The 22,638-nt window shown below is 41.2% G+C and overlaps 1 protein-coding gene across 15 annotated transcripts in view; it reads right to left on the minus strand.

Moving 5' to 3' along the window:
• Positions 1 to 22,638, minus strand: part of LOC116042039 (pleckstrin homology domain-containing family A member 5-like) — a 267,224-nt gene that overhangs the window by 13,106 nt on the left and 231,480 nt on the right. For 7 of the 15 annotated variants that reach the window (XM_031288155.2, XM_031288152.2, XM_031288154.2 and 4 more), the window contains 12 exons: positions 20,055 to 20,138; positions 17,889 to 18,008; positions 15,365 to 15,418; positions 12,492 to 12,572; positions 8,194 to 8,256; positions 7,970 to 8,050; positions 7,156 to 7,308; positions 5,283 to 5,384; positions 5,009 to 5,117; positions 4,818 to 4,864; positions 2,410 to 2,607; positions 648 to 783 (listed from right to left, as the gene is read on the minus strand). In XM_031288155.2, coding sequence (XP_031144015.1) covers positions 648 to 783; positions 2,410 to 2,607; positions 4,818 to 4,864; positions 5,009 to 5,117; positions 5,283 to 5,384; positions 7,156 to 7,308; positions 7,970 to 8,050; positions 8,194 to 8,256; positions 12,492 to 12,572; positions 15,365 to 15,418; positions 17,889 to 18,008; positions 20,055 to 20,138 — 1,228 coding nt within the window. The remainder of the gene's footprint in view (positions 1 to 647; positions 784 to 2,409; positions 2,608 to 4,817; positions 4,865 to 5,008; positions 5,118 to 5,282; positions 5,385 to 7,155; positions 7,309 to 7,969; positions 8,051 to 8,193; positions 8,257 to 12,491; positions 12,573 to 15,364; positions 15,419 to 17,888; positions 18,009 to 20,054; positions 20,139 to 22,638) is intronic. The other 8 variants (XM_035996062.1, XM_031288160.2, XM_031288157.2 and 5 more) reach the window with 7 other exon arrangements.

The raw sequence follows: 22,638 nt of genomic DNA on the forward strand, positions 1-22,638 counted from the left end.
ATAGGTGCATCCAAAATAGCAGTTTGGTGCAACAGAGAGCCTTCTGTTTCTTTTTGTTTCATTTATTTTGTAATGGTGGCAGGGCCCGAATGAGACGTGCGCAAAGACAAGAACTATGTTTGATAAATTGTCCACACAGAGCTTTCGCCGTAGCCTACATATGTAGACTGAGCCTCAGGAAGGAACTTGTTTTGGTGGAACATGTGTACGTTCAAAAGTAGTTTTAGTCGTGCAACAGAAAACTCAGATTGGACAGATAGTCTAGCTAGCTGTCTGGATTTACCCTGCAGAGATCTGAGGAGCAGTTAACCATAGTCCTCACAAATCCACCAGAGGTTAGAACGCCAACACAAAGAAAGAGGAAGGGGACGGACATCCCGCCGAAAATGAGGGACATCCGGCTGGAAGTGGAACGTCGTGGATGTAGACTAGGGGAAATGCAACGCTACCAAGCCACGGCCAAGTGGACCAATCACAGTTGTTATGGTCGTTTTGAGATGTGCACATCAGGCTACGTCGTAGGGTCCCTAGCTACACGTACCTACTGTAACGTACGTAACCACGGCGTGGATTTAAAGCAGAAGCATAAATTGGCCTTAAGTATAAGACCATCATCTTTATGTGACTGAGTCCTGAAGTAGGCCTACCTTTTGAAGCTGCAGTGTCCTTGCTCTCAGCAGAGGAGTCTGTCTTGTCCTTGTCCTCACCGTTGGCCTCGTCTACTTCCTCCTTCACCGTGGTCAGCTCAGGCTCGCTCTTATACAGCCGGTAGTCTGGAGCTTGCTGTGAAGGGGAGATTGTTCAGGGTCAGAATACGCACGCACACCCAGACACACACACACACACACACACACACACACACACACACAGACAGACACACACATCAAATCTCCCAAATGTAAACTTCCGAATCCCCAAAAAGTGCTTCATGAGCAATAGAGAATGAAGAATTTTAGATTTTACAATTTCACAAATCTCACATTATATTGCGAGTATATGACAGATTAGGACCACCCTGTAAGGGGGGGGGGGGGGGGGGGTGTCAAAATATTTTAAGTTGTAGTTTTACAAGAAAACGTTCTGGTATTTCAAGATAAAAGTTGTAATTTACCACACAAAAAAATTCTAGAATAAAGTTGTGATTTTAGAATAAAGAAAAAGTTCTGGAAAAAGTTAAAAGAATAAACTCATAGTTTTATATGGAAAGATATGGGTCTTTATAGCACTAAGAAGTGCCATTGGAATAGTACAGGCATAAAGGAGAGTTCTCTATGCTATAAAAAAACCACTCAAAGTAGAAGGCAAGACACACTTTAAGTGTAAACCTACACAAGAAAACATCACACTCATAACAATGGAGTTCCACAAATGCATGGGCCAGAATGGGTCAGAATGGGTCAGAATGGGTCAGAATGGGCCTGAATGGGTCAGAATGGGTCTGAATGGGCCTGAATGGGTCTGAATGGGTCTGAATGGGCCTGAATGGGTCTGAATGGGTCAGAATGGGTCTGAATGGGTCAGAATGGGTCTGAATGGGCCTGAATGGGTCAGAATGGGTCTGAATGGGTCTGAATGGGTCTGAATGGGTCTGAATGTGACACTGTGGGTGAGTGACAGACACCGAAATTAATTACATGGATCCAAAATGGCCCTAATTGAGGAATGGGTCTCTTAGGCTGGATTAGACTTGTGAGAATTAGGGCTGAACGATGAATCGTGAAGACCGCCATTAATTGCATGTGCAACATTTAGTTTAATGTTTGCTGTAGCATTTGGTTTAACATTTTTCATTCCTCTTTTCATTATTATACCATTTTAATCATAAAATACATGCTGGAATAATGTTACATCTCACAGATTGTTTACAGAAATGTCCTATTTCAGTGGATGTTTCAATTTTTTTGTATAACTTTATTAACATGATCATAGAATGTGTAATATATAGATGCTGCTGTTGAACTGAGTCCTATCAGACATTCCAGTTTACAGGAAAGTACTGATATTTTTTTATTGGAATTGTTATAACTTTATTATAACTTTATATTTTGTGATAAATGTTCTGTGTTTGACTGTTCAAACACTTATTGCTGGCAGTTCATATCCATGTTCTCATCCCTGCATAAGAATAGAGAGCAGATAAAACCTGTCATGGAGCATTATAACATCAAAAGATGTTATAATGCTCCATGACATGTTGTATCTGTTACACAGTGAATATTGAACTTTAGCTAAACTTCGACGCAAGTCGAATTGTAATCGCAATATCTGGCAGAAAAATCACAATTGTTCAGCCCTACGTGAAAATGATGAACAAGAAATGTAACAGTGGATGTGACCCCACAGACACGTCTGAGTGCTAATGGGTGAAGCAGAGATGTGGACGGATGGAGCAGACATGAGGGCTCTTACGCTGTGCGCTCCGTTCCTGGAGCCGCTCTTGCGATCCTCGGGGCGGTGCGTGTGGGGGGGCAGGCGGCCGCCGGGGTGCGAGTGGTGGGGGGGCACGTGAGGGGGGCGCTCTGATGAGTCGTAGAAGTGGGGGAGGGGCGGGCGGGGGGGCACACTGTCGCCCTCCCTGAGCGGACTGAGCGGCAGCAGCGTCACTGCCTGTTGACAGGTAACACAGCAGCTGGTCTCAGTCCAAGGAAGTCAAACGCTCTTACTGGACTACACTTCTGGGAGGAGTTGGGATCAGTAGTTTTTTACTGAAAATGCTGGAAATAAGGCTACGTTCAGACTGCAGGCAAAAGTGTCCCAAATCTGATTTTTTTGGGGTCAAGTGACCAGGTCAGACTTCTTCAGAAGTAGTGTGAATACTCAAATCTAGCCCAGATCAGATTTTTTCAAATCAGATTTAGACCACTTCCATATGTGGTCCTGAATCAGACCCAGGTCAGATTTTTAGACCACTTCCATATGTGGTTCTGAATCAGACCCAGGTCAGATTTTTTTCAATGCGGCCGCAGTGTGAACAACCAAGGCGGATTTGATGCGACTTTTACGTCAATCTACATCAACATTTGTCACAATTACGCGCCAGCGGGAGTTAGCCCTAGACACAGACCGTAAAATTAAAAACTTGACTATGCCTACTATAAACTGCGTCTCTGTGGAGCTATTCACAACGCAGTCCCACCGCTCCTGGCTTCGTCTCTGCATCCACACAGACCTATGTAGTGAATTTGCAGCCATAACCCCGCAAAAGACCAAAATAGCCAATTTTGTCTCTCTTTCTCTTCATTCTTTTCCTCCTCAGCACCTGCTCATTGATGTTATGGCTGCCATTACACAAACATTTTCAAATAAAAGCGAAAATGCTGACTTCCTCCATAAACTCCCTAACTTTAATGCTGCGTCTGATGTCATTGTTATTGTTCTTTTGGACATGCGGGTCAGTTCAAAACCGCAAACAGTTAACACTGGAATCTGATACAGGCCACATTTTAAAAGGTCATGTGAACAGCCAAACAAAAAGTCGGATCTGAGCAAAGAATCCGAATTAAGCATTAAGACTTGCGGTGTGAACGTAGCCTAAGGCTGATGAGAGCACAGAGAGCGAACTAAAGTTGTGGTCTGTGGCTTTACCAAACACAAACTGTAAACACAGATGAGCCAGACAGATGTCAATCTTGCGCCGATAACGCAGGACAGAAACAGGCTTTGTGTTCAGCCTGAACTCTCCTTCAGAGGTGACTTCTGTAAAGCAAAGCCTTGAATGTTGGAGAAATGTGCTGCAGCGTCGTTTGGCAAAAAGGCCACTATGACAGATTAGTTACAACCAGCAAGTTTCAAGATTCATCGTGTACTGAATCAAACTAACCCAGTGGCAGCCTGGTAAGAAGGAAATGAATCCAAACACTAAACTGCATTTCGTTGTCTCAGTACCTTAGACATGTACCAGTACCTATCTAATCTTTTAGTGTGCCTTGTTAAATGGTCTGCAATATTGTAAACAAAATACACAACTAGTATTAGACCTGCTGAAATAAAAAAAAAAAAAAAAAGATTTGGGGAGATTTATATATAACATAACATGGAGAAAACCCATCCATATGCTCCTGGTGATTCCTGTGGCCATGTGCTTCATGTTAACTAAGGACACTTCCACACCTGCCTCATTTAGTTGGATTAAATCACACTAGAGTTCGTTTTTCCACTCGGTGCGGTTCCAAAAAAGCGTACCGAAACCTCCTTGATGAGGGCTTAATTTTGGAAAAAAATCTTAGAAATCTAGGAACTGTGGGAACATAGGGCCTTATTTTGAAAAAAATCTTAGAAATGTGGGAACATAGGGCTGTGGGAACATAGGCACGTTCCCGTGGGGAGAAGGTGATCCGACCTGGAACCGCAACAACTATACAGTCTGAGCTAATGGCTCCTGTAGTCAGCAATCTGCGATGCGGCAGAGCAGCAAACTGTAGCAGCTTCAATGTTTCTCTCACAGAAATAGACTGCAGGCAAGCTCGCCGTCCGTCACCCACATCTCCGTGGTAACACCAGCCGCCGCTAAAGTTGGAGACTGCCACCAGCGGAGCAGAGCGAAGTCTCGGTGAGCAGAAACAATGTCTGATTATTTATATGAAATGAGCTGGTTTGACCACGGAGATGCAAGAAATATGCACTAGTCCACACAGGAGCTCCTTCCTGTATATATTTATATTTACTTTTTACATCCCTGTTGCTTCCTCTACCAAAACCACAGACTCATTCTGTCTTCCAAAATGACTTTTAAGACTTTTAATTGTAGCCAGAGGCTAAAGACGTGTGAAACAGCTGAGAGTAAGTGTGGTTGGTGTGTGCTGTGTGGGCCGGCTTACCTCGTTCTTCTGGAGACTGGAGAGTGGTTTGGAACCAGGTAAACCTGCTGAATACGGAGAAGAGGAACTTGAACTTTTTCCATAACGGAAGACAAATGAATAAGCTTTTGCATTCATGTACTCAGGCAATGTAAATCACATCAGATACATATGAATGTGACTTGATAAAGTGTTCTATTGAAGACTCTTACTGCTGTCTGTGCTCCGCTGTGGCTTGTTTTTGGCCAGAGCCTCCATCACGTCCTGGATCCTCCACAGCTCCTTCTGGATCTGGATGTGCCGCTGGCTTGGAGGCTCTGTCTGAGGACACACACACACACACACACACACACACACACACACACACACACACACACACACACAAATGCTGTTAAAAGCTTGATCTCAACTCAAGAAGAGTGTGTGTGTGTGTGTGTGTGTGTGTGTGTGTGTGTGTGTGTGTGTGTGTACGCGCGTGCGTGTTACCTGTGGGCTGCCCAGGGCCTCCAGCTGCTCCAGCAGGTTGGACTTGGCCAGAGTAACGTCTGCCCCCAACCTGTCGTACTCCCTCCAGGAACGCTCCAACTCCTGAAAGCAGGACAGCAGCCAACAGCAGGGTCACTTGACTGTGTGTGTGTGTGTGTGTGTGTGTGTGTGCACTTGACTTGTCTCTAATAGTGGCAGGGTAAGTACTGTTACAAAAGCGGGATGTTTTGCCTCTGAGACTTTGAACTCTCTTTCCAGAGGGCAGTAGTTGGAAGAGGGACCTGGCAGGGTGGGAGGGGTCATCTAGCACTTTCTGCGCCTTATGGCTGGTCCGCGTGTGCACCACCTTCTCCAACTGCTGCCTCTCTGAAGAGGTGGAGTTACCATACCAGACAGCGATGGAGAAGACTAGCACGCTTTCCACTGTGGCTCTGTAAAATTGGAGCATTGCATCCCTAGCTACACCAAACTTCCTGAGCTGGCGCAGAAAGTGAAGCCTCTGGTGGTTTTTGCTTATAATGAGGTTGGTGTTGACCTCCCACTTCTGGGACTGACATATGGTGGTGTCAAGAAATGTTAATGGACACTCTCTCACCACCAGCATAACAAACTCTATCATTAGAAATATTACCAGTGGCTTCATGTGCTTTCCTTAGGACATTGAGCCTCTGGTTGTTCCAAAGGTACGGCTTAAGTCTTCTACACGCTGTATCTTCTTTGGAATGAAATGTGCTATATAGCTAAATAAAAATGTTCACACTGATAACGTCTCGTCTGATCTAGGCATTAGAGCAATCAAAGTTGGATCTATTACTGCTGAAACGGTGACGGACCCAAATCATCATTGTTGCAAGCTGCCTTTTCCCTACTCTCTGATTGGTTAGACGGTACCTGCATTGGCCACACACACCTTGGAGAGGCAGGAAGGGGTAGAGACCACAGCGATGTGTTATTAGGAATCCCACTGATGTTCTTAAGCACGTTGACAGTGTTCGTGAAGGGCTGAACGATTAATCGGTTTCAAATCAAAATTGAGATTTGAAAGATTAGCTAGTCGTGAAGACTAATAATAGACTATAGAATAATGTTCAATATTTAGTCGAATGTTTGGTGTAATACTTGATTTAACATTTTTTATTCCCTTTTTTAATTATTATATTCACTGTTCAAATGCTGGAATAATGTTACATATCCCAGATTGTTTGCAGAAATGTCCTATTTCCAGTGGAGGTTTTATTTATAACTTTATTTGACATGATCATAGAAGGTGTAATATGTCGATGTTGCTATTGAACTGAGGCAGATCAGACATTACAGTTTACAGGAAAGTACTGGTATTTTTTTGTTGGAATAGTTTATTATTATAATAACTTTAGCTTTTGTGATACATGTTCTGTGTTTGACTGTTCAATGTTGCTTATTAAAAGAAAAACACTTATTTCTGGCAGTTCATATCCATGTTCTCATCCTTCCATAAGACCATAGAGCAGTGTTGATGGTGTCTTGTGTTATAATGCTCCATGACATGTTTTATGTGAATATTGAGCTTAAGCTAAACTTTTAAGAAAGAAAATTGCAAATCGAATCGTTATCACAATATCTGGCAGAAAAATTGCAATTAGATCCCCCCCCCCCAAATTGTTCAGCCATATGTTTGTGTAATAAAGACAAAAGTTCCACACTTTAGCTTTAAGAAAGTTGATAACATTCTTTAACTGGTAGATTTAGAACTAGGACCAGATATGACTGATTTCCTACTCTGAGAAGATTGATAAATACAGGGCCAGCTGTTTCTTGGTCTGCACTTGTCTGTGTCTGTGTGTGTGTGTGTGTGTGTGTGTGTGTGTGTGTGTGTGTGTCGGGTTGTCCTCACAGTGCTGACTCTGGACAGCTCTCTGCAGGTGCTGAGCAGACCGTTCTGCAGCACGTCCCTCTGCTGGATCAGGCTCTGGGTGGCGCCGGCGCTGGAGCCGCTCTGTTCACTCAGCTCCTGACTGGCAGACAGCAGGGCCGTCTCAAGAGTGTGCTGACACACACACACACACACACACACACACACACACACACACACACACACACACACACACACACACACACACACACACACACATAAATACTTATTGTCAGTGGTAGAAAAAGTATTCAGAACCTTTATCTAAGTTAACACTGTGAAAAATACTGCATTCAAAATGTTACTTAAGTATGTATGTATTATGTAATGTAAGTAAGTAAAATGTACTTAAACTATTAAAAATAAAAGTGCCCAATGCGAAAGATCCTCCCATTGTAGAAAGTGTAAAGGATCCAACCAGTTGTGTGTTTAATGGTCTAATCATCTCAGCGTGACTTGTAGCCGTTATATTGTTGGCTAGTTTACTTTAGAATCAAACATCAGATTTTATCAACTACATGTGTTTAGTGTGCAGAAATCTGAATGTGTAAAGTAACTAGTAACTAAAGCTGTAACAGATGAATGTAGTGGAGTAAAAAGTACAATATTTCTCTCTGAAATGTAGTAGAAGTAGAAAGTGGCATGAAGAGAAAAGACTCAAGTAAAGTACAAGTACCTCAACATCTGGACTGAAGTACAGTACTGGAGTAAATGTACTTAGTTACATTCCACCACTGGTTATTGTGCACAAGTCTACATAAAGACAAACAATGAACACACGCACTGGGAGCTGTACCTTCTCTCTGTGTAGCTGCTGCAGTTTCTCCTCCTGCATCTTCACCGCCTTGTCCTGCTCACACAGTCTGCTCAGCTTGGTCTGCACACACACACACACACACACACACACACACACACACACACACACACACACACACACACACACACACACACACACACACATAAACTAAACTTTCTTTTCAACCTTCTGATCTACTTGACTGAAAGCTGGGCTAGTCTTACGTCTATGTCAGCCTCCTCTGTGCGCGGGATGAACGAGCCGTCTTTGAAGTCGTCTGGACTGATCTGAAAGAGGAGGCGGAGTCAGAGACAGACAGCAGGGGGCACAACAACAACACACCTGTCGGATGGACGGAGAGCTGGGAGCTCCTGCCACGAACAGTTGCCCTCCAAAATACTACTTTATGCAATCTTTTTTACTTAATTATTTCTAATGCAGGATGCAGTGTGTCAAAGTGTGGGTTAACCAAGGACAGCGGTGGAAGAAGTATTCAGATCCTTTACTTCAGAAAAATACTAATACCACACTATAAAAATACTCTGTTAAATAAAAGTCCTGCATTTAAAATGTTACTTCAGTAAAAGTACATATCATCAGGAGAATATAGTTAAAGTATTAAAACATTTTAGAAAGTGTAAAGGATCCAACCAGTTGTGTGTTTAATGGTCTAATCATCTCAGCGTGACTTGTAGCTGTTATATTGTTGGCTAGTTTACTTTAGAATCAAACATCAGATTTTATCAATGTGTTTAGTGTGCAGAAATCTGAATGTGTAAAGTAACTAGTAACTAAAGCTGTAACAGATGAATGTAGTGGAGTAAAAAGTACAATATTTCTCTCTGAAATGTAGCGGAGTAGAAGTAGAAAGTGGCATGAAAAGAAAAGACTCAAGTATAGTACTCAGTACCTCAACGTTTGGACTGAAGTACAGTACCGGAGTAAATGTACGTAGTTACATTCCACCACTGACCAAGGACATGACTAATCTGATTTCTGAAAATACCAGAATTTGATGAAATTTGAATGATATTGTGTTTTGTTCAGACTAAAAGTATTTATTTATATAACGCTACAGCCTTTAGAGAGAAACTCTTCATTCCAGAAGCAGGGAGTGAGGGGATGAAGGGATGAGTACTCCGTGCACACTCACTAACCCGGTTTCATTTCCCTTGTTCACCCAGGTGTTACCGGGGCTATTGTGGCAGAATATTATAATGTAGAGAAAGGAGTGTGGGGGGGGGAGGACAAATCCTAGTTTTGTCTCCTCTGCTTTCACAGTTTAGGGTGATTTACTCTCTAAAATCTCAGTAAACAGTGCCCTTTGATAGAAATATAAAAAATGGTATGATAACATCATCTGTATGGCTTCCAGAGCAGGCCACATAAACACTGCCCTATGATTGGTCGAGCTTGTTGGGGCTGTAGGCCCCATTTGCCTTCATGTACTATATATATATATATATATATATATAGTGCATATGTTAATAAGTTGTCCATTTAAGAAAGACTATTTCTATTGATTTCAACTGCTTTTTATATAACGAGATACATCAATCCAATGATTCTCTGCCTTATTTCCTAATTCTTCATGATTATTCTTTCTGTTTGTCATAGTGTTTAAATGATGTGTTAAATCCTCAGTAATAGTAACCTCATTTCAGTAATGGCCACATGTGAAACCTGGATCGATTTCACAGTTTAAGGGATTAAGAACAAAACGTGGACAGCACACTATATATCATTACTGGGTTTCTTAGGATCTTTCAGTTGATTTTCATGAAAATAACACAGCCTGGGGAGAACCCCTATAAGAATAAAAAACATATTCCTCTCTGTGTGTAAACTGAGTCTCACTGTATTCACTGTATGCAAACTAGAGCCCGACCGATACAGGATTTTTAAGGCCGATATCGATACAAATATTTGGTGATTTAAAAATCCGATATTCCGATATATTGGCCAATATATATTTAAAAAAAAAATCAATTCAATTCAGAACATGGTTGAAGGAGGTTATTTTATTTTTTAAATATTCATTTATCGGTCATTATAAATGCAGATACCGATAGTTTGGAAAATGCCTAATATCGGCCCGCCTATATATCCGTCTGGCTCTAATGCAAACACACTGTAATAGAAAAAATGGGCTCTTCCACACAGGGTCTGTCCGTTCAATGCACCTCTGGCTTTTTAAAGCAGCAGCGCTATGACAGAACATAAACTACAATACCGTTTCCTCCTGAAGAAGAGAGAGAGGCGGGTGGCTCACACAGACCGTGATTGATGTTAGCGGTCTGGAGTAAAGTGATAAAGTCCTCTGACAATTCCTCCAAGGGAATTTTACAGAGCACATTATTATGTCCTGTTCCAGGAAATACAGCGGCGAGACGATGGTACCAGCCCACACAGAGAGAATCCCGGGGCTGCACTGCCTCACCTACTACCCTCATAAATAAATGCCTTGCTGTTACAGGAACCCAAACTCTCTTCTATTTATATGCAAAAATGACAAAAGAGGTTCAATGTAGATGTGGTTTTAGATGTGGCACGTTTTGAAATAGTGTTCTTTGTACACATTTTTAATAGTCACTTTCAAACTGATCGAGTCAGTGCCCCACAGCTGGACCTGGATGATCAGAATGCTTGGTTTGCACCCCCGAGACTGAAGCTAGCTGAGCTACTGCAAAGCACTGACACAGTTGAAACAAGTCATATTGTTGAGCTAGAGAACATTTCAAACTGCTGCTAAATGTGAATAACCTTTTAAAGGTACAGTATAGTTCAACATTTTGGCACGTACAATTAATAACTTTCTTTCCATGAGTGAGATGAGAAGATCTAATCTTGGTTGTGTGTTAAGTGCGAGGCTTCAGTCATATTGGAGTTTATTGATGACAAAAGATTAGCGAGAGCATGAAACCCACTTTAAGTCCGCCAGTCAGCCCCAGGCCGAAAGTTGTTTCTACTTCGGCTGGCTGGCTGTTTTCCCTCTGCTTTCAGTCTTTATGCTAAGCTAGGCTAACCATGTCCAGACTCACTCTTAGAAAGAAAGTTAAAAGTGTATATCTGAAAATGTTGAACTATTCATTAAAATAATGAGGATCATTATTCTCCACAGAACCTTTAGGACAAACACATCCAAACAGAGTCAGCATTACCAACGGGATGTGAACAGTAGCTGTTTGGGAAACCGTTCCCTCATTCACTCACTATTCCCTATATAGTGTTTATTAAATAGTGAACTACATAGGGAACGACCAAACCAGATTTCAGACACTCACTGAAAACACTTCGTTGCGTGTTTGTGTGACCGCTACAAAATGGCAAACACACTATATAGGGAACTATTTCCGTGATAGGGAACGGTTTCCAACACAGCTAGTGTTGTATGAAGACAGGCGGTGAGAGGAGAAATCCATGTCTGTGTAGCATTACACCATGAGCCATGCTCGCTGCAGGTCACTTCCAACAGCATCAGACGAAAATGCAATGAAATGAGGTGTACGGAAACCAAAAACAACTTCATACACACTTGAAATAATGCTGTTGATGATGATGTATGGGGATGTCTGCTGATTAACAATTGGCTCATGAACAGACTACCTGCATCCAAAGTGGTGAAACAAGAGGTAGATGGTGAAGGGGAAGACACTGGGCTACCAGGGCAAAGGTCTGGTTTGAGTCCACTTCAGTCAAGTTCCAATTAAAGAGTTCATTTAGAAACAAAGTTAAGTTAAGTTTGTGATAGTTGTAATCAGGGTGTGATTTGCTGGGGAGGGATGCGTGGGATTGCCCCCTTTCTGGTCTACATATAGACTGCTGAATTATTTTTTATCCCCGGTGGGGACAAAATGTACCCCCTCTTAAAGTGATCAATGCTACTTCACCAATAGACCATATATTATATACCTAAAATAGAAGTTGTAGAAGTTGTAATGTGAACAGTCTATAGTGCCACATAATGATAAACTCCGAGCAGCAGTTGCTGGTTGTATTTAGCCTCTACAGAGCTCCGGGACGCCGGCTACCAGCAGCAGTTGTTTATGTGTTTTATGTTGACACCACGTTGCACTGTTTCATTTTGAGATTATTTTCCATTGGATATTCATGTTCATAAATAAGTGGTTTGGCACGGCCAACCGAGTGGCTCTATATCCATGGTATTGGATGGAGGATTTAATTCTTGCATCTTTCATGTTTTGATTTGCATGACCTCTGCTTTTTTCACAAATCGCACCCTGGTTGTAATGTCCATATACTTCTTCAATATAAGTAAATTAAAATGGATTTAATGGTTTAAAGCAAAAACCTAAAACCTCAAAAGTTGGTACTTTCAAGTTTTAATGTAAAATGTAAGTTTACAAACATGATACTTGATTTATGAAAGCCATTAAAAATGGTTGAACTAAAGATTCCATGATTGCCATGATGTTTTGACCCAGCAACACGGATATACACGTCGAAAGACAAATGGACTGCGTTAACCCTGACTCAAGCCAGAACCTGCCAAGGACCTTACTTGCTGATAGAGTTGCGGCCTCGGTGCCGAGTTCTCGATCATAGTGTGAATCATGAAGATTAGAGGCTCATTCTCCTTCGTCTAGCGGAGCACCAAGGAGAAAGAGGATACAATGGTGTAATAACACAGCAGTACCTGTTGCTTGAAGGATTAATGGCTGACATCCAGGAGCTGGAATGGGACTAACCCAGAGAAAACCCAGGATAAACACCACTCCGTATGGGACACTTTACTGCACTTAATGATTAAGCCTCAGTCACTGATCAACTTACTGATCTAACACATGCCAAAGAACCATTCCTGTGTTTTTGCATAGGCCAAATGTACTACAAATACTGATACTTTGCATCAGTGATGAACATTTTCCAATGCACTGATTGGAAGTTGGGACAATACATATTAAAAAAAAGGGTTTGGAAAAATGGTAGTATATGTGATTTGGAATAAACAAAATGGACCAAATTATCTTTGATGAACGTGAACCCAGCTAAGTGACTAATGATACACATTGGACTGAACCTTTAGAGCAAAGATCTTCAATAGGGGGCCACCAAATTATTGTAAATCTTTTAAAAAGTTTTTTTCAAAAATTAAAATGAATGAATGAATTAACATGAATCCAACAAATATTATTAGCACATATAAATCAGTGAAAACCCTAAGGATTCATACTATGTATGTTTAAAATGTAATCATGATTTATAAGATCATGCCAACAATTATTATTTAAATAGCTCAGTATTTTTTGCACTAAAAAGGTATGTGTAAAGGCTTTAGGCCGCCATACATGTTATTGTAGACCCAGTTTATGCAACTTCATTTTATACATAATATGCAGTAGGAGTCCCTGCTCCGTCTCTCTTTCAGTTAAGGGGTCCTTGGCTTAAAAACACGTTGAAGACCCCTGCTTTGGGGGAAGAGAAACATCTCTTTAAATACCATTGTACCATTTTCTTACAATAAGCATCCAAACTGCAAGTCACTCCCTCCTACACAGCCTGTCCAAGGTGAGTCTCTCCTTGAATGCACATGACCTTTTCAGAGCTGAGCAGTCATATTCAATAATACAGGAACTGTGGGGAGGCCAGTTGGAACCTACAGGCCAAAAATAAACAGGCCTTGATCAGGCTACGCCCACGGGAACTGGGGCTGGAACTGGTTATGTTTTTCTTGCAATCAGCCTGCTGCAATACAATGTTAGTGAGATTCCAGTGGAAATATCCATATTTTATATTACATTAGTGTTGGGCTGCGACAATGATTATTTTCAGTGTCGATTAATTGATTTTTTTGTTTATATATAAGTTGTTTTGTCTCTAAAATGTCAGAAAATGGTGAAAAATGTGGATCAGTATTTCCCAAAGCCCAATATGACGTCCTCAAATGTCAAAGATATTCAGTTTACTGTCACGGAGGAGTGAAGAAACTAGAACATATTCACATTTAACAAGCTGGAATCAGAGAATTTGTAATTTTATACATAAAGAATTACTCCAACTGATTAGGGGGGTTAACCCTAACCCTAATTATCGATTGTCAAAATAGTTGGCGAATGATTCAAAGGTGCATCATATGTAGAACAAGCCAAACAAAAACAAGTGTTGTGATTCGACTAACAACATGTGATTCGATCTTCTCAACTGATGAATCACATCATTAACATTTAGGTTGCAGCCCTATCTGCAATAATATTTTCCTGCTCTGAAGTAACCACAGTTATTTGCAAAGTCTTTTCAATGAAAGACACTATCACATTGACATTTGACATGTTTGCTGATTACCAGCACTAAAGTCATGGGCTATGAAAACAGAATGCAGAGGACAAATAGTAAGCAGACTGTCAATGTCAGGGCTTCCTAACAGCACATGAATGCAACAATTCTCTACACACAAAATACAAAGGATTGGGCATCGAGAACTGGTTCCAACTTGGAACCGTTTTCAAAAATTACGATTCCAATGGAATCGTTTCTTTATACGAATCGTTTGGAATCATGTCAAATCTGATCATCGGTTCCAAATTTAACTCGCGCACGTTTTGGTTTCCATAGCGACCAGTATTTCCAAGTTCTTGTTGTGTTGCAGCCATGGAACACAGTAAATGGCGCCCTAACGTTTGGCTTTATTTTACGTTGAAAAAGCCCAGTAAAACTGTAAATCACCATCGAATCAAAACAAAATGTTCCTTTTTAACTGTGAAATAAGCATGTGACCCGTTTCAACTCCACCCCTCAAAGAATCGGAATAGAAAATCGATAAGAACCGGAATCAAAAGGAAAAATCGGAATTAGAATCAGAGTTGTTCAAATCCAAACAATGCCCAACCCTAGTCTGCAGCCAGCTCAAGTCTGCTGAATGATTTTCATAGCACACTGAACTCAAATAAAACCAAAAGCTACCTGCAGGCCTGGTATGCATTGGAAAATGGTCAGCAGCAATGTAGTAAAAGGGCTAAAATATGAAAAACACCAGACTGGTCCTCTATCTTACCTAGATTACCTAAATCAATACAGAACAAAATGACAGGCCTTTAGAAACTGGGCAAAAGAGCTAAATCTGCAACTGCATTTGCAATGTAAAGTTTCAAGATAGTTTGTTCAGATTTAAGGATTCTGAGTCAACAGGCATAGAGGTGAAGAAAAAAAGATAATAGAACAAATAAAAACAAGAAATAGAGACAGAAATAGAATCCTGGAACAGAGATTATTATAAATGTAAATGCATGCAAGTTGTCTGGACATAATGTTAAACAACAATTGTTAGCTTCCACTTAGGGAAAACTAAAGGTTAAAAAGTTGTAGAACTCAAATTGTTTAATTATTTTGTACTTAGTAGAGACAGAGACAGGCAGGAGTAAGCTCAGAAGTCCTCACCTGGCTGTCCAGGTAAATAAGGTTCCTTTGGAGGTGATGAGAAAGAACGTCAGTCTGCAGTAGCCGCAGAAGAACGAAGAGAAGAAGCAGGAAAAGTGACAGGATTGAGACGAGAAGGAGGGAGAGGATGGAAAAAGGGAGTCAAAGGCACATTTTAACAAGAAGGAAGCGATCATAACAAGAGAAGGCAGAGAATGTGATGACAGAGGATCAGCGCTGCATACTTAATTATCTATCGTATATTTAGTTTGCAGTGAAGTTAAGGAACACGTTTTAGCTGTCTAACCTTAAAGCTATAGGCGCGTCCACATGATACAAGCCTTCCATGATCGCGCCCCACCCCCTCTCCTCCACTCAGTTACTAGTAGCCAAGGAGGACACGGAGGATTAAAAAACATGATGGACTTTTCAGAAGAGGTCATTATCCTTATTTGGCAATGGCTTGAATGTAACAGATGTTCATTAATATCAAAAAGTTACGCGCTAAAGCTTTAAACTCCCACTCCAGAAATATTTTTAAGAATGTGAAAATGCTGGTGTTATTGGTATTTTTTTTTACATGGTTTTCCCAAATAAAAAGTAAAAAAAACTATAACTATGAAAAAACATCTACTCTTTCTTCCTCACTGAGAAATGATGGATCCAGCCCCGCCCCGCCACACCGCTGCTCATGCCCTGCGCTATGTTGGGACTCATGCAGTGACTACATTCTAGCATCTGGTTGACCGGTGAAAGAGCAGTGTGCATCAAGATAACTAAAGACAGTGGAGGGATTTAGCCATGGTTTCAAGTTTGAGCCTCACGACGGGTTCAAGCAGGAGGCGGCGGGATGGCCGTCTCGGGGAGTCCCGCAGGCAGATACAACATATATATTCTGCAATATGAATCATAAATGTACAAAACTTGAAGCAGTCAACCCAAGACACATGACAACATGCAGCACTGCAAGTAAGCATGACAATTTTGAAAACTGGTATATCATAGACACGCTGTGCACTTACATTATAAAGTAACTTACTCCAAATAAGCTCTCTTAGAAATGACCAGGTTAATACAAAAAACAAACAGAGCCCACTCATGATGTACATTGAGCGGAGCTACATTGTTTGATGCATCAGCTCCTATTCATCCATGCTCCCCTGGCCAACAACCGCACAGAGAGCTCAGGCCGACATGCATGGACCGGAGTAGTGCCCCCATACAAAACACATGCTGAAACACACACACACACACACACACACACACACACACACACACACACACACACACACACACACACACACACACACACACACACACACACACACACACACACACACACACACACACACACGGGTGCAAAAGAAAGCCCAAAATCCCCAACAAAATGATGCACCCACCGTCCTGCGTGTAAGTTAATGCTAGAACAATACTCCAAAATGAAATTGAATTTGGGGTGTTCATATCCCATGTCCCAAAATACAACATCATCTGTCTCCTGCCACCTTCTTCCCGAACCTCGACAGGGGGAAAAGGCTGATACCCATGTGGTTTGGATCTTTAATGATTCTCCTAGCCTTTATCTTGCAGCGCCTGGTGTATCCTTTAGGAAGGGTAGGGCACCGCCTATTGTATGTTCAGCCGCACAAACCACTCTCTGCAGGGCCTTGCGGCCCTGTTCGGTTCTGTTTCCCTACCAGGAGGTGATGTTCCCAGTCAGGACCCTCTCGATGGCGCAGGAGTAGAAATTCCTCAGTATTTTATTTATTTATTTGACAGGGACAATGCACAGCTCCTTAGCAGAACCAGAGTTAACTATAAGCTAATTTTCATCTGTAGTCCCTGGGCAGGAAACAGAGGCTAAAATTTCTGTCAGAAGGGACACCTAAAACTGGAGTATAAAAAATGCTAACACAACAGTAAAGAATATGGACAGGATACTCAGCTTCGTCAGGCGTTTGAGGGGAAAGAGTTTCTAGTTTTGGTTGAAATAAACACATAGTTTACCGATTTACATGTGAAAATATATTGGCTCTATACACGGTAAAAGTATTGTTTTTTTAAATGGAGTCTGGTGGCTATTTCTGGTTAAACAGAAAGGTCATGAAGAGGTTTTAACTTAGAATAATAGTGTAAGCCTTTCAGTGAGAAAATATAATTATAAAAGCACTTTTAGTAGACAAAACTGACGATGAACATTTGTCCCATAGGGAAGATTGTTGTTCCTAGTCACTTACACACAAAAACAGGAAAATAGGGTCCAGGTTTAAAAAAAAACAGGTTTTTTGAGAATCATTCCAAGAGTTGTTTAACTGCCAACACAAAAAGAACTAGCTTGAGTAGTAGTGAGTATATAGTCTTCAGCTCACATAATCTTTCAGAACACACCAAAAACTATTTCATTTGGAGTAAACTAACAGTCTCACACAAGAAACCTCCCCTGCAAATACACATAAACACACAGAATATGGGATTTTGACTGCTTGGTTGGGAAAGCACAAATGCGTGCATGCACACACACATACTGTATTCACTCAGTGCTGACCTTGGCGTTGGGCCCCTCCAAACCCAGGGCCATTAGCTGAGCTACTGTGTGTTCCCGCAGGCTGTTGAGCTCCGCCTGCTGCCGGCGGAGCTTGATCAGGAGCAGGGTCAGCTCCTCGGGCTGCGCAGAGCAACACACAGAGGAGAGAAGAAGAGCTGCCACACTGGCGACATCAACAACACCCGTCCACTGATTGAAATCAAACATGATGCAGTGACTCTGATGAACTACTGCAAACGCTGATTAATTGTTTGGTAAAAACAATTACAACCCTATTATAAGAAGATGCTTTTAAACCCTTTATTTTTTAAATCTGGAGGCAGAAGTATATTATACGCTGATGACTAGGCCGCTTCTTTTCAACTGCTACAGCAGACATGTCAGCCCCCAGCCTCACATTTTTTCTATTTACATCTAGTTTTGTTCAGGAAATCTCATCGAGATCAATATCTCTTTTGCAAGAGAAATCTGAGAACAAATTACATTTATATATTCTGTATATATTAGAAGAAACAGTGTGAACCGAAACCTCGGCATGCACCATGAGAGAGCAGGACCGTGCACTGTTTTATGTTTTTATCTAAAGCTAAAGCCATAGTAATTAATACATAACTTCAAAACATAAGCCTGTAGTTTCTTTTAATTTTAAACCCACCTTAACAACCAGAAATCAATTCTCCCTGAGAGAGAAAGCACACAGAGAGAACCACTAAAACTGTGACTCCCACCACTGACGTTAAGCTAAACTCATTGGAGTCACTCAACAAGCAAGCTAATACCCAACGAGTACAGGCAGGTTGGCTACAGTTGGCCTATTTAACCACTGTATATTGTTAAGGGGGCCACATGTTCAGAAAACTAAGGGCCCGGGGGCCAGAAATTTCCCTGAGCTGTCATTCTTATTATGTATGTACACTTGACACAACGCTCCCCCACATTTTAACTCTCCTGTTGTCCTCGGGTCAAATTTGACCCATTTTCAAAGTTTCTGTATCAGAAATATAGGTTAGTTATAGTTATAGGGCTCAATAGGTATGAGACCACAGGCTATTTCCCCAAAAGATTCTGTTACACTCATTCAAATGTAAAAAGGTTCCTACATTTGACGTGAGGCTAAGTGAGCTTTATACTGCACCTGAGAGAAATTACTATAATTTGTCACCCAGAGAGGAAATGTTCCTGAAAATGTGGCAGCCTTTCATTGACCTCGTGACTTTACTGCTGGCAACTTTTATCTACTTTTAAAAGAGAAACCACGTGATTTCATTTATAGAGATATGGATGGACTGGTGCACACGTGCCTGCAGACATAAATACAAACACTGGTCTCTCTTTTACACGCACACACACACGCTCATCATACCGTTACTTGTGACACCATGAAATAAAGGCACGTAGCCACTGTGACAAAACAGTGCACTGGGAAAGCCATGTGGAAAATCACTGGACAAATCTTTCTCATCAAACTGCCGTCTAGCAATCACATTATTCACAGTGTGATTTGAACAGAAAGATCAGCCCTCATCCTTGATTGCCGTTGCTTCAATTTGAGAGCAAAGGCAATTTCACTCGTGCCGCTGCATTGCGCGCTTCATTAAAAGCCAATGACATTGTCAACAATTACATTGGTCCTGCTGAGACGAGTGGAAAAAAAACTGCAATAAGAGGCTGCTGAGAACAAAACATGATTGAAATGACATGCGCGTGTAGTGTTTGTCAGCAATAGACAGCAGTGCAGTGGTGGTTCTAGGGGGGCAAGGGTGGCCAACGCCCCCTTAATATTAAGCCTAGACCCCCCTCCCCCGTGGCCACCCTAACTTTGGCAAACATTTTCATACATTTTTCACCACACCTTTATCCCCAAAGAGGGGATATCATTAATGTGCAATGATAGATAAAATGTAGGTTAACACTGAATGAGTATTCTTGTGTTTATTGTTGTCACCTATGGAGGGTTGGTGGTATGTAACACTTGTGTTTTTTATTTGGTACCCCTAAAATCGCCCCAGCCTGGCCCCTCCATTTGAAATGGCCTAGAACCGCCACTGCAGCAGTGGCTGCTTTTTATCTGTGGTAATGCTCTCAAAATGCTATTCACTCTACTGAAATCAGTATACTTGTAGTATATAGTGTGATGGAGGAGAGGGGGTGCACTGTGCCACTCACCGTCTTGCCTTGCAGGGACTGTGGGGTGATGGACTGAGGAGGGACGCCAGCTGCAATGGATCGTCGGTCAGGCGGGTAGCTGTACTGTGGGGAGAGGGATGAGAATGGAGGGGCTTTAACAGAAGGTAATTGGAGTGGAATTATATATGACCAAATGGAGCAGTTGTTTAGATTTATTATATATATATATATATATATATAAAAAAAAGAAGGTTTATTTGTTTCATTTATGTTGCTATTTTGGTATCTGGTCCCTTGCTATAAGTAATGATGTCTTGTAAGCCCATTTGGGCTGAGTATGCTTTTTGTGTGCATGATACAATAATAAAATGATTCATTCATTAAATCATATATAGCACTTTTCTAGTCTTAACGACTACTCAAAGTGCTTTTACATAGCAGACATTCACACACATTAATACACTGTGGCCGAGGTGCAGCATCGGGAGCGATTTTTGTTCCTTGCCCAAGGACACTTCGACATGGGACTGCAGGGCCAGGGATCGAACCACCGGTTGCCTTCCGATTGGTAGGCGAACGCTCTGCCACCTGAGCCACCGCTCTAAGTGCATCTAAGTTGAAGGCAGTGGAGTTAAGGTCAGTGGTGTAATGTAACTAAGTACATTTACTCCAGTACTGTACTTCAGTCCAGATGTTGAGGTACTTGTACTTGAGTCTTTTCTCTTCATGCCACTTTCTACTTCTACTCTGCTACATTTCAGAGAGAAATATTGTACTTTTTACTCCACTACAATCATCTGTTACAGCTTTAGTTACTAGTTACTTTACACATTCAGATTTCTGCACACTAAACACGTTTTGTGTTTGATTCTAAAGTAAACTAGCCAACAATATAACGGCTACAAGTCCAGCTGAGATGATTAGACCATTAAACACACAATGGTTGGAGCCTTTACACTTTCTACAATGTTTTAATACTTTAACTACATTTTCCTGATAATACTTACAAACTTTTACTTAAAGCTACATTGTGTAAGAATTTCTCCCATCTAGCGGTGAAATTGTATATGACAACCAACTGAATATTACTTTCTAGCCCTTCCCATTCTGAGCGCGTTCTAACTCCTACGGTGGCCGAACCCGAAATTAGCTCTCTTTATCGTTTACACGCAGCTGTTCTAGCCACTCCAATATTAACTTTGGTCTTGTTGCTTTGCCTGTCGCGTTGTCGTTTTAATTCTCTTTTTCGCTTCCCTGGCGAGTACTCTCCCCCTGGCATTCATCACGGTGCCACCGACTGTAAGAGGGCGAAAGATGGAGGTATGTCCCTCTTTGGCTAATGTATTTTAAAGATGGAGGTATGTCCCTCTTTGGCTAATGTATTTTAAAGATGGAGGTATGTCCCTCTTTGGCTAATGTATTTTAAAGATGGAGGTATGTCCCTCTTTGGCTAACGTATTTTAAAGATGGAGGTATGTCCCTCTTTGGCTAATGTATTTTAAAGATGGAGGTATGTCCCTCTTTGGCTAATGTATTTTAAAGATGGAGGTATGTCCCTCTTTGGCTAATGTATTTTAAAGATGGAGGTATGTCCCTCTTTGGCTAACGTATTTTAAAGATGGAGGCGCAACATGCCAACCATTATTCGAGCGACTCGCCCGTATGTATTCTGATGGCAGTTTCTACCCTTACAAGAATACTTTGATTAGTTGGTGGAAGTAATTACACATGAATGAGTACATATTTGTGAAAGAACAAACTGTTTTTTGCTAAGAATCAACTCAAAAAATTACACAATGTAGGTTTAAGTAACATTTTTAATGCAGGACTTTTCCTTGTAACAGAGTATGTTTTCAGTGTGGTATTAGTACTTTTACTGAAGTAAAGGACCTGAATCCTTCCACCACTGGTTAAGGTGATGGTAAATTAAGTTAAATTAATTTCAAATGACTTAAAGCAGGGGTTCCAAACCGTTTTGTCAGATGTACCCTCACAGCCCTGTGACATGAACTCAAATAGCCCTTCATAGACACCACCCATGATATTAAGAATGTGTTCAGTGGACCCTGCGCTCGTCCCTGAGCCTGCTCTATGCTTCACCCCCACACTGTCTCGGCATGCTATGCCAAGGACCTTACATGGTCAACTAAACATACCCACATCCTCGGTTTTCATCCCTATATTAGTAACATTACTTATTATCCTCCCTACCTGTAGTCTCTCTCCCTCTGTTCTTTGTCATTACTGAGTAGCCCTCCTCGTTACAAACCAGCCTCACCTTACATGTCATGTCACAACACTAGCCAGACTCAACCTCCCAGAGCAATAGAAACCACTATACTGTACTCGTCTTATGTCTTCTGTCTGTGTTGTTTTGTAATGCTTTTCAGTAATAAAACAATAAAGGTGTTCACATTCAAATTAATTTTAAACTGGATATTATGAAACTATTAATGAATGTTGATAATACCAATAGTAATAGTAATAACGATAATAATACAAAAATAATAATAATAATACATGTTACATACATATTGGTAACACTTTACTTGAAAGGTAGCTACATAAGAGTGACACTTACTAAAAGAAGATTTGTCATAAACGTTTATGACTTGTTTATAAT

Source organism: Sander lucioperca, chromosome 20 (genome assembly GCF_008315115.2).
Source record: "Sander lucioperca isolate FBNREF2018 chromosome 20, SLUC_FBN_1.2, whole genome shotgun sequence".
Lineage (NCBI taxonomy): Eukaryota > Metazoa > Chordata > Actinopteri > Perciformes > Percidae > Sander > Sander lucioperca.